The following is a 12,655-nucleotide window of genomic DNA, read 5'->3' as shown; positions in this document are numbered from 1 at the left end:
GCATTTGTCAACAGCTTAGATATCACCTGCAGCAGGAATATCCAAGCCCAATAGAGATAAGGCCATGTTGTTTAATACCGTGATTAAAGATGCCTTACCCCGAAAGGCAGAGCAGCCAGCTAGCACGGCTCGGCTCCGTAAGCCTTTGAGCATGTGGGGATTAGGAGACGGGAAGTTTGGAGCACGGCTTCCAAAACAAACCCTCCTCTGAGATAGAGATGTTTCCTTTTACGAGAAGCCAGCGGTGCTGACAGAGCCTGAAGCACTTCCCATAAGCACGGCTCAGCCCCCAGACCCCTCCCCATGGCTCCAGCAGGATGGGGGTCCCCTCCAGCAGCCAAACAGCAGGTTCCCATCGGCGGCAATGGTGCAAACTCCACTCAGGCTGACAGGGTTTTTGGCTATAGCTGTGGGAACGGCAGGCAAACCCAGCGAGATCAGCCCTTCCGTAACCCCCTGTAATCTCCCCATCATCCTGTTAGGAAAAGGCCCAGAAGTTTTAGTGTCTTTAGCAAAGTCCCTTTCGTTCTCGGGTATCCAGCAGCCAGATCCTGTAAAGTGTGGAGAGCAAATTCCCAGCACGGCCCCGATGAAATTACTGTGACATTCGTGAAGAAACCAAGAGGAACCAGTGAGAAACTCGGGAGCCCAGACAAGGGATTAGACTGGTGCCTGGAGGGTACTGAACACGAAGGCACTGCGGTATGCCTGCACTGGGTGAAACCCTGGAAGAAGTGGGAGAGGGAAGCGCTCTATTTATAGCCAAAATCCAGCACATGTTTATTGTTGAGCACATGCTTCTGTGCCTTCCTGAATGAGGATGAAGTGAGGTAGATGGTGAATAGCAAGCGTGGGCTTGCAAGCTCTGCTGGCTTGAACCTCATCCCTTTTCCCACATCACTCTTCAGCTCGCAAGCAGGGAACAAGGTGGCTCCGGTTTTATCCTGACTCCACTAAAAACTTCCCTTTGCCCCAGTACAACTCAATCAAGAGCTAACCAGTGTCAGGCTGCAGCAGGAAAGGACAACTTGCCTACAAAGGGTATTTGCTTCGTTAGCAGATTTGCCATTAGCGGCTCCGGGCTCCTCACAGAGGGAGACACTCTCATCAGTACAGAGCCACAGCCAGGCACTTAAATTGCTATCAGGTTGTTGCTGCATCTCTGACAAACCCAGCCCCGCACACAATTCATCGTGCGGAGACTTCCCAGTAAATGCAGTTTCCTCCACTCTTTGCAAAGTAATTATTCAAGCCTTTTCCCTGCTGGAGGTGAATCTCATTCAAAGCCTTGAATTAAAGGTCTTACTGTCAGTGGTGTCTGAGTTATCACTGCTGATCGAGTACTTGCGTCGTTTTTCTTCCATCTGTAACAAAAGAAATTGAACATTATACTTGATGGCCAGGAAACCCACCTCAGCACCAAGTCACTGTTATCTCTGCATATCAGCACACCAAGTTACCCCAGCACCAGCCAGCACTTACCCTCACACACACACCTACCCAGGGGCTTAAAAACAGGAAGAAAACAACCCTCATAGGGCTTTTCTATAAGGGTGTCAGTATCTCAACCAGCTTTCCCTTCTCCTAGGAGGACCAGCGAGTAGACGCTATTCTACGATCACCCAGCTTTGCATGGCGATTTGCCTACGCAGGATTCACAACCAATGGCTCTCTTGCTGCAGGAGCATCACCACCTAAGGATGCCCCACCAGGGACCACGATGCTGTTGCATGGGACAAAAGACATCCCCGCTGGGAGCCACCCATCCAGGCTGCAACTTTGAGAAGTGCACACGTAGAACAGAAACCCTGCGCACTTTCAGTATGGCTGCAGGGGGAAGTCCGAGCATCCCAGAGCCGAAGAGGACCCCTGTGTACAATAAGCCTGGGGTTTTACCCTCTGACTCATCTTCCCACTCAGGCAGCATCCACTTCTAAGACTTCTGGTGTCTCTGTCACACAGCCAGCACGCTCTAGCCAAGCCTGAAGCACGCTTCCCATCACCCAGAGCTGCTCTGCCTGCTTCAGTGCAGCCCCAGGGGTGAGCAAGCGGCTTCTGCACAGCTGCTGTGAGCTCTCCATCCTCTCAGAGACAAACCACGGCAGTGGGTACCACTGCATCAACTGGGAGGACAGAAGACCCATTTCAAGCTTGGCTGCTGGTTTGCTTTGTGACTATGGACAAACCATAGAAACACTTGAAATCAGAGGGTTCTCCTGAAGTCGCCCCTCAGGAACCAAGCATTTGGAGTTGGAAGTTAAGTACCTTTATCAGTAGGTGATGGAAAAAGAAAGAAGGAAGAAGCAAGGGGGAAAAGACAAGGAAGAGGGAAAAGGAGGAAGGGAAAAAGAAAGAAAGAAGAGATTTTAAACTTCTGAAGACCCCAGTTTATCAGTGTGGCTGGTGGCTGATCAGTGTGACCCCAACACAGGGCTTAGGGAGCGCTGGGTGGAAAGGGTTACCCATGGACCAGAGACCTCTCCAAGAGGCTGTGAGCTAAAATACACCCACAGAAAACAATGTTAACCTCGTGGACACCTTCCTAGTGGTTTCTGAGATACTTTGTAAGAACCTAAGGGTGCTGACATGGCACACACACTGCTGCTTCCGCAACTGGAAAGTGGGAAGGACAATAAAACACTGCTCTTGTGTGGTTTGGTCACAGCAGGTACTAGAAGCACGCAGAGTGGATAGGAGGCTAGAGCATGCCATCCCCCCCAGACAACAGGAATAGCCCCACATAAGCATATAGAACCTTTGCAATGCCTGTATTTTACACTATATGTGCTATGTTTTATCACACCATTATAAGGGATAATACTACCAAGTATCATAAACCTTTAACTATCAGTGTTGTGGTAAGGCATTGCCCTGTCAAAACAAGACTTAGAATGCTCCTTAAGAGTATGGCAATATCAATACTTTCCCCCATGGATTCCAGGGGAAACAGATGTTATTAAACCAGCCTTGTTCCAAGCAGCCATCAGATTTTGCTTGGGGAAAGCGATATTGAAGAGGGCTCTAACTGCAGTTTACTTACTGTTAGTGGGAATTCGACCTGAACCTTCTAAACTGGTTCCTACTGGTTTGAAGTGGCAAGCAGAGCACAAAGCTGGAGCTGGGCTTTTATTGCTTCTGGAGTTCCTCGCTACAGAGATTAAATAAACCAAAGTCAACAGGGAAAAGAAACACCTGAGCTGAAGCAAAGAAATGCTACTGATAACCAGTGAGATTTCCAGTGCTTCCCATCTTTGCCTTTACAGCAAGACAGTGCCGTGGGCATCACTTTCCTTCCAAGGGAGGGAAAAAGGTGCATGATTAATGAACAGCACAGCTGTCAGGATGCTGGGACTGGTTTTGGCTCTGATGCAGATGTGAGAAGATGCACTGATCATCCCTTTAGTTGAGCTTGGTCCCTTTGCATCCTGCTTCTGTCCTACACAACATACTGTTACATGCTCACTGTGTAACAGTATGGATTTATATTCACACAGAGCAGTGGTTCACACTGCAGGTAAAATAGCAGCTCGACTTCAGGAAATCATTTTGCCACTGTTTGGCAGGATCCAAGACAGCATCCTCTGAACCAAATTGCATTAAATTGCTCTGAATGAAATCCTGGCTTGAGCAAAGCGCTGACATCTCTGAACACAGCAGCACAAAAAGCAACTGCTGCCTGGGATGGAGATGGCACACAACAGCCCCACAGGTGCCCTGTGCCTGAAGGGAGCAAAATCTGGGGCAAAATCCACAGGGTTCAGCCAAGCCCTTTCAAAAAATGGTAACTTCCAGGCAGTGCTAAGAAGATGCTGTTTTCTGATGGACTCATCTTCCTGAGCAGTGAAATAGTATGGTTCTTAGCAGAAGGATTTACTGTACAAGTAGTAATTGAGCCATTTTTCCACCTGGAGCACAGCGTTATGAAGTCTGCTGGTCGCTGGCTAAGCCATTGGAACCCAGCACAGGGACCCACTGCCACATCCCAGCCAAGTGCTGGAGCTCCAGCCCCAACAAGCCCCACACCGAGCTCATAGAAACAATTCACTTGGTGCACATCCCAGCCATTTCGAGTCTCCACAAAACACAGTCTCTGCTCCAAAATGACTCTTCTGTTTACATTAGAAGCTAATTTCACCTTGAAGTGACCCATTCCCTGCATGGCATCATCATTAAAGTCATCAACAAATACCAACAAACTTTGTAATACTTCGAGCAGGTCACTGTTAGGTCAAACCTGGCCCAAACCCCAGCTCTTACAGAGTCAGAAACCAAGAGGAAGGTTTCTAGGTATGCTTGCTTAGAAAAATCAAACAGAAACAGATGTGGGTTTCTTTCCTAAACAAATGAACATCCCCTGAAGTGTCCGCAACTCAAACCCACAGGCAAAGCCCAGCTCTAAGGCCTGCGAACTCAAAAACTGCCTGCAAACTTAACACATGCTCAGCATCGCCTTTGTTCAAGCTGAGAAAGGCAGATAAACGCTAAACCACGGAAGATGATGGCCCTCCATCAGCCTAAACAAATGTAAATCACTAATGCCAAGGACAAATTAGAGAGATTTGAGGTGATGGCCTCAGGCTGCCTGCTCCAGCAGGGAAGGGGCTGGAGAGGAGCTTTTGGAGATGCAGTTCTGCCCAGCCCATGCAACCAAGGAGAGGTGAAGGCAGCAGAACTCTTCTTCACACACAGAGAGATGCTCAGATCCTGAGCTCCTGCCCCGCTTCCCCACTGCTCCCATCCACACTAAACCATCATCCAACCTCATCCAGCAAACAGCTCCTCATCCTCTCCAGACCCCTCCACAATCCCTGGGGAACTGTGGTGTCTCCCAGCTCCCTGTAAACTCTTTGGCACATCGAGTCCACATGGGAGCTCCCAGCAGCATCACAACACCCTACGCAGGGGCTGTTTGCGAGAATGAACCACTCTGGACTGTGGTGAGCAGAGAAATGCATCCATGCTTGCGCTCACTGCTCCCACAGGGAACAGGCACAGAAACCTGCAGCAGTTGCAGTACAAAACCCCAAAAACCCCAAGTATTTGTCATCATGTCATCGCCTCTCCCCAGCACCCACCCGCAACGCTCGGGGATGCGCCGCGCTCGGTCCCCCCTTTGCCGTCACCTCTGACGCTGTGACAGTTGAGCAACACCGGCTGAATGATGTGCTCTGTTTGCGAGCTGCAATGAGACTGCAGAAAAACCACTTCCCTGTTTGTTCTTCCAGCACAGAAATAGGAACACAAACAGAAAGAGAGTGCCCCCAGCGGCACCCACACCGCTCCGGCCAGCCCGCACCCCGCTCCCAGGGACCCCCGACACCCGGGGACACCCGGTCCTGCACCCACCCCGTCCCATTGCCTGCACCCCGGTGGGTACCGTGGAGCCGAGGGGCTGCTCTCAGTGCATCCCCTCTGCCCGAACTATTCCTTTGCTCTGTCTAGGAACACCAGCCAGTTGTTAGAAAGTGTAAGAGGGCCGGTATAAGAAAGCATAACTATAGGAAGGGTGGAGGGCTGGAAGGTCCCAGCCTTGATGGTACAACGGTTGTCCCCATAGGATTTCCTTTTCATTAACCATTTTGGAGCCAAGCACTGCTGTAGGAGGCTCTGAAGGAGCAGCAGCATCCCCCAATGCAGGCACAGCCCTAATTTCACAACAACAGAAGGACAAACTTGTTGACCGAAGGATGCGCAGCGGCTGTGCCAACAGATCCTGGTGCGCAGCCCTTACATCTTAGAGCAGGGAAGCCACCCTGCTCCTCTCCTAACCTCCCTGGTAACCCTGTGAAGTGTCAATGTGGAAAGGCACGAGGCTGGTACCCAGAACAGTAATTTCCTGGGCAGTGGGAGCCTGTCCCTGCAGCTCCTCTGCCTCCTCCACAGCCTGTTGTCCTGCTCTCAAGCAAGAACTCAACTGCCCAGGTGAAGGGAGAGCCATTCCTCCTCTCCTCCACTGCACCCCTGCCTTGGCTCCCTGGGGCAAAACTTCATCTCATTTAAATTTAAAACAAACCAAGCCCCGTTTACTTCCTGTGCTTTGCCCTTTTCCACGTCTACAAGGGGATGTTTTTGGTTTTATTCCTTTACTACTGACATTTATAACTTTGCTTGCCTCTTCTGACTCCTTACCCTCTAATTAGCCATGCTTTTCCTTCAGCAAGCCCAGGCAGAGCACAGGTAATCAGAAAGGTTACTGCGGGCACTCGGGGCCACCCCTGCCTTCGGGCAGGAGGAAGCAGGCAGGGACACAGGGATACAGGGACACAGGGACCCATCTCCTTGCCCACAGTCAGCCGCCCCATCCTACAGCTCTCTGAGCATCCCCAGCCCAGAGGAGAATCAACAGTTGCTATGGGCACACCAATCTTTGTACCAAACACCCAGAAACAGGCAAAGACCACATCTTATTTGAAATACCTCCCTCCGGGGACCACCCATCCACCAACTTCCCGAACTTGGGTGTCAAACACTACCAGCAGCCACCAATACTTCCACTGAATTGCATCTCCCTGCCTACAGACCTAACGTGTACCCTCCTCCCATGCTTTACTCCAAGCCTTTATTTTTGGCCATCAGCCCTCAATTTTCCTAGGAAAAACAAATGTAACCTTTGATTTAACCTTTCGGCAAGCTATTTTTACTTCTATCTCAAGCTTATTTTAACCTCGGTAGCCAATAAACGCTTAAAGGTCAAACACCATTCCTAAGAGCGAGGCTCCTTACCCCTGGGAGAAAGGCTGAGATCACCCATTTTTTTCCTTTCCCAAGCAAACTCCCCTCGGAGCAATGTCCCAGCGGTAGGAGGGTCTCGGCTCCAACCCATCAGTAAACGATATTCACCGTGGGTGCTGAGAGCAGGAGCTGGGAATTTTCCCTCTGAATGCCATCCTTCCCTTCCCACTCAGCGCTCAAGATGTACAGGTATGGAAATATATATATATATAATTTCTCTCCTCCTAACTGCACCCGAGGCTGTCAATTCAGGAGCTCCCCTGCCTCTGCAGCGCTTCCCAACTCCAGGTCGGTGCTTCCACCAGCCAGGTGGCAGCCAGGGAGCCGAAGGTAAGGATCCCATCCCACCCCGGGCCAGCAGCTACAGGCTCTATCTCACCCCATCCTACCCCGGGGAGGCAGCTAAGAGCTCCATCCCATCCTGCATCCCACCCTGGGGCGGCTGAGAGCTCAATCCCACCCCGGGGCTGCAGGTAAGGGTTCCATCCCACCCCGCATCCCGTTGCAAAGCGCTGCCCCGTTCGGCAGGAGGGAAGCGGCGCGGGGTCCCCGGAGGATGAGGAGGATGAGGAGGTTCCGGGTTGGGGCGGAGGGGGGGGGGGGGTGCAGCACCACGCAGGACCCCCACGGCGCGGGGGACCAGGGGGGGATGTGTTTGCCCCTGGGTGATGCGCGGAGGGGGGGGGGAGCATCCCGGGGACCCATCGGGGGCAAGCGGCGGGGAAAGCCCCGAGGCGCGGCGGTGGGGAGGAAAGGAGGAAAGGAGCGAGGGAAGGGCAGGCGGGAGCCGGCACCGCCACGCCCCCGGGCAGCGCCATCCCGGCCCCGCGCAGCGCTGCGCGCCCGCTCCGCCGGCAGCGGGAACCGCGGATCTTTAACACCCTCCCCCCCCCCCCCCCCCCCCCGGGGCCGCGCATCGCCCCGCGGAGCCGCGGAGCGCGCTCCCGCCCCGCGGCGGGCAGGGAGAGCGCAGGGCTGCCTCTGCCGCAGTCATTAATTCGGGGTGGTGGTGGTTGGGGGGGGAGGATAAATAACAAGTAAATAGAGAATGGAATCAAAACAACAGCGGCGGAGCCGGGAGCCGACCCTGGAAAAGTTGGTGTTTACGTTCCCGCTGCCTCCCTCGTACACTTTAAAACAGGAGTGACCAACATGCGCAATCCGCCCCTGGAAATGCTGCACATCCCCCGCCTCGCAGCGCTTGGGGGGGTGGGGGTGGAGGGGACACACAGACACACACACACACACACACACACAAAAAAAAAAGAGAAATAAATAAAAAATAAAGATTTTCACGAAATAAATCAATGGCAGCAAAAGCCGCGGGAGCTGCGAAATCCCCTCCCGCGGGAAAACCAGCCCCGCGCCCGCCGCGCCTTTACCTTTGCCAGGAGAGTGTCCTCCAAGAGTTGAGCCGGTCTCTCGGGTTACGGGCGGGGAGGAGGCGGGGGGCGGGGGGATGCTCCCGCAGTCCCCGGCCGGGAGAGCCCCCTCGCCGCCTCAATCCGGTGTCATTGCCGGGGCCGCGCCGCCGGGGCCCTCCTTTAGGAGCGCCCGCCCGGTAACTCCATGGATGCGGCCCCGCTCCCAGCCGAGATGGCCGCTCCGCCGCGGCCGGGCGAGCCCTGCCCGCCTGTTTCTCTTTCTTTTTCACCCCGCACTTCCTCACGCTCTCCTCGCCCCGCCGCCGCCGCCGCTCGGGCTCCGGCAGGGAGGCGGGGAAGCGACTTTCGGAGCGGGGACGGATAATGGTGGCGGCGCTTCCACCCCCCCCCCCCCCCAACCCCAACCCTTCCCCCTCCCGCCGCCGCTGCTGCCGCCTCGGCCGCCCCAAATGTTCAGTTTCTTCCCGTCCGTCCTCCCCGCGGCGCAGCGGCAGGGCCGGGTGCGGGCAGCGCCGGTCCCATCCCGGCCCGCTGCCGCCCGCCCCTCACCCCGCCGCCGGCCGGCGGGGCCCCATGGCGCTGCCCGGAGCCCCGGAGCCGCCCCGCAGCCGTCCCGCCGGCCCCGCACACACCCGCACTCACGGCTCTTTCCCCCCACTCCCCCCCTCCCCAACCTCCCGCCCCGCTCCGCGCCGCGCTGCGCACACGCGTAAACGGGGCCGCTCCTTAAAGAAAAAAAAAAATAAAAAATAAAAAATAAGCTTATACTTTAAAAAAAAAAAAAAAAAAAAAAAACAGCCCTTTTGGCGCCATATTAATGACGTACTTCAAATTTGCCATTTCTCCTGCGTCAAAAAGACGGTTCTTGCCCATCGCGGAGCGGGCGGGGAACGCGGTGCGGAGACGTTTACACACACCCCAGCCATCCCCCCCACACACCCCCCTTCCCCGCGTAGCAAACTTCCGCGGCCGCGGGGCGGGCGGGCCGGCGGCGTGGGAATTGCCGGGGAGGGCCGCGGAGGGGCTGCAGCAGCGAAGCCCCGTGTGTGTGCCCATATGTGTGTGTGTATAGAATGTGTGTGTGTGTCTATAGAACGTATATGTGTGTCTATGGAACGTGTGTGCGTCTATTGAACGTGTATGTATGTCTATAGAACATATATGTGTGTCTATTGAACGTGTATGTGTGTCTATAGAACATATGTGTATCTATAGAACGTGTATGTGTGTCTGTAGAACATATATGTGTATCTATAGAACTTATATGTGTGTCTATAGAGCATATGTGTCTATAGAACGTGTATGTGTGTCTATAGAGCATATGTGTCTATAGAACATATATGTGTATCTATAGAACATGTATGTGTGTCTATAGAACGTATATGTGTGTCTATAGAAAGTGTGTGTCTATAGAGCATGTTTGTCTATAGAACATGTATGTGTGTCTATAGAACGTGTATGTGCATCTATAGAATGTATATGTGTGTCTATAGAACATGTGTGTCTATAGAATGTGTATGTGTGTCTGTAGAGCATATGTGTGTCTATAGAACATATATGTGTATCTATAGAATGTGTATGTGTCTATAGAGCGTATGTGTGTCTATAGAGCCTGTGTCTATAGAACGTACATGTGTGTCTATAGAACGTGTATGTGTGTGTGAATGCCCCCCCCCACCAACTTTCCCAGCTTCCTGGGGTGCCCCTGCCCCAGGCACCCCAAAGGGGTGTTTCGGGCTCTGCCCAGTGGGAGCTCGTTCCCCAGGACTCCAAACAGTGGCAGCGCTGCTGTGAGATAGAACCGCTTTCTTCAATTAAAACAGTGCTAATTGCATGGCACAGTCTATACCACGCACATCCTTGAAGTCCCGGGGGCCCTACAGTCAAACACATTGCAGGAGTTGTCTTGCGCTGCTTCAGTTGCTGCAGAAGGTTTAAATCCAGGTTAAAGATGCTCTTTCAGTCACAAGCTGCCATCGTCTCTTAAATCCATTAAGCTGGCCAGCTTCCCCGGTTGTTCAAATCCATTGGGACCACAGAACCACCACAGCTGAGGCGCGCAGATGCTCCCCGCTGTACAGCCCTCATAATTTACCAAACTTGAATGAATTAGGCTGCAACTTTCTGCTTCGGCAGCCTGTGGTCTGAATGCTCCAAGTCCTTTGGCTCTTCCAAGCCTGAAAGCAAGGGAGTATTGTGCTGGTCATTCTCTGCCTTGCTGTGGTTTTTTGGACTGTAACTCTAGAAATAGGGTCTTAAAACTTGGCGTGAGACAGCCTTTATGGGGTTTTAGATAAACCCACCCAAATTAGTCTTATTATTGGGTTTAAAGAACAGCAGCTCACAACACACAGCAAAAATCATGCCTGGTTCTGGATGCTGAGGTCTCTCAAGGTGCTGCTCAGCAGCCCCCCAGGATGGGAAACTTCAGCCTCCAGGTAAGAAAAGCCTTTCCTTGTAGTACAGCAGCAATGGGACACATGAACACAGCCCCTTTCTGTCAGTCCCCATCAGCCTTAAGTGCCTTGGCAGCCGTTAGCCCCACTGCCCTGGCACCCAGTGCACTCCCTGCCAGGAATTCACCTATGGATCCCCCTTCAGCTCCGTGCACAGGCTGCAGTAAGGGATATTTTAAAGGTCACTGTGTCACTTGGTCACAACGTCAGAAACATCCAAAGTGGGGCATTCCATACCAATTTATGGAGGCTTTCTTGCACGTGCGTATTCTAATGCAGTTCTTAATGACATACAATCTGTTTTCCATATGACACCTGCAGCCCTTTGGACCTGCTCTGTAAGTCAAGTAGGAAACAAAGTTTGGCCAGATCTTCATCTTCAGAACCAAAAGCTGCCCACAGAGCAATGAAAGGGCTGTAAGATACAGGCTGAGGACAGGATAAAACTCTTCCAAAGAGGAGAATTCTCTCCTTGCCCTTGCCACAGGCTTTGTAATGCAAACAAAGTCATTAAACCAAACTTCTGGATGCTGAGGGCTGTGTTGCCCACATTGTAGCCTGAAACCTTTCGCCTGAATTGCTGACATCCATCTTAGTACAGCTGGAAGCAGCGGGTGCTGCGCTTGCATGTATGAAGTGCTGTATCATGTTAAATGCTCTGAAAACACAGACATTCTGCTTCTCAGATGGACTACTCTGAATTAGTCAAAACTGACCTCAATCCATCCATGTGTCACCCTGACCCATCTTCATAACGAGTGCTTGGGGAAGGATTAATGAAGGTGCTGAATTGCTGACGCAGTGTAGTGGAAAGGACTGTAGGAGAAGCCATGAGGAAATGAATAATCCTGTGTTCAGAGGAACCTGGCAATGGTCCTGTGCAGCACACTACAGCCCTTCTGGCCGTTTCTCCAGGACTTCTGGACAACCCCTCTAAAGGAGGTCATGGAATGTCAAAATCCAGTTCCTTGGTGCAGATGGGTTGTGCGCTGCAGGTCACAGCATCCCTCGATGCAACCTGGATGCTTTTTTGCTATGCAGAAGAGGAGCACCTTGTTCTACCTTTGAAAAGTGCACGCAGAAATAATGGAGCTGTGTTTCCTATTGCTGCGGAACCCAGAAGTGGTCACACATGTGGATAATGTGCTGAGCTCAGGCCCAGGATCATGTGCTGAACAATAGGAACAAGCCAGCATTGCAGAGCCCTTCGCTGCATCTCACTCCCTGCACACCATATAGAGATGCAGAAGAAAACCAGTGTGTGAACATGCAATTACAATCATCTTCTGCTTCTACAAAAGGGTGTAGATTAAAGTTGTGCCAACAAGAATTTGGGCATTTCTGCATTTTGAGTACTTTCCTGGTCAGTAGCTGAACAGATTTTTGGCTGCTATATATACACACTTAAACAAATCTCATCTATACATGCATGTATGTAACACACACAAACAAAACACACAGGTAACACCTGAAGGATGGTTCTGCAGAAAGGTCATGTGTATGATCTGTATGAGACTCAGCTTACATAGCATGACATTTATGTAACACTTGGGAAGAGCTCTGACAGGGCGTTGTCAGGTGGCATTTGCCAAGAGAAGAAATAAATCTAATAATAAAAACAACCAAAACCCAGGCATTTTGAAGGAAATGATACTGCACAAATCCTCTGAAAGGACAGAGTTGTCTACACAACAAAGGCTCAGCTGATTGATGCTAAAATAAGCAGTTATGCAACAAGTGAGAAATACAATCTCCAGGGAAGAAAACAGCAACGTCTTCCTTTCATCTGCATTCACCGGTGCTTATTTTTGCAAACCTAAAAGGAAAAATACAGGTAACCTTTCAATAATGAGCACCTAAGTAGAATTAGCAGGTATTTGACAGCAAAGGATGGAACCTCTATGAGTTTTGGATGAGTTCTGCAGAGTTAAAACCTGTTGCTGGCATGACAAGGTGTGAACACATTGACTTTAGGGGTGAATTGGCTCACCTACAGCTGGGACTAGAAAACTGTTATAACAGCTTTAGGACCACAAAGCTTATAAAATAGTTCATCTCCCAATGCTTTGGTGTAATAAAGCT

General features: G+C 51.7%; 1 protein-coding gene across 2 annotated transcripts in view; it reads right to left on the bottom strand.

The window, feature by feature from the left end:
* The window catches only part of JADE2 (jade family PHD finger 2), a 75,762-nt gene extending 67,508 nt beyond the window's left edge, over positions 1–8,254 (bottom strand). For both annotated transcript variants that reach the window (XM_080626861.1, XM_080626862.1), the window contains exons 1-2: positions 8,115–8,254; positions 1,307–1,364 (exon numbers count right to left, since the gene is read on the bottom strand). In XM_080626861.1, coding sequence (XP_080482987.1) covers positions 1,307–1,364 — 58 coding nt within the window. In that variant the 5' untranslated portion in view covers positions 8,115–8,254. The remainder of the gene's footprint in view (positions 1–1,306; positions 1,365–8,114) is intronic.
* Positions 8,255–12,655: the final 4,401 nt, after the last annotated feature.

Source organism: Psittacula echo (assembly GCF_963264785.1).
Source record: "Psittacula echo genome assembly, chromosome: 11".
NCBI classification, from domain to species: Eukaryota; Metazoa; Chordata; class Aves; order Psittaciformes; family Psittacidae; genus Psittacula; species Psittacula echo.
Note: the sequence above shows the minus strand (reverse complement) of the source record. Positions and strands in the feature narration are given on the sequence as shown.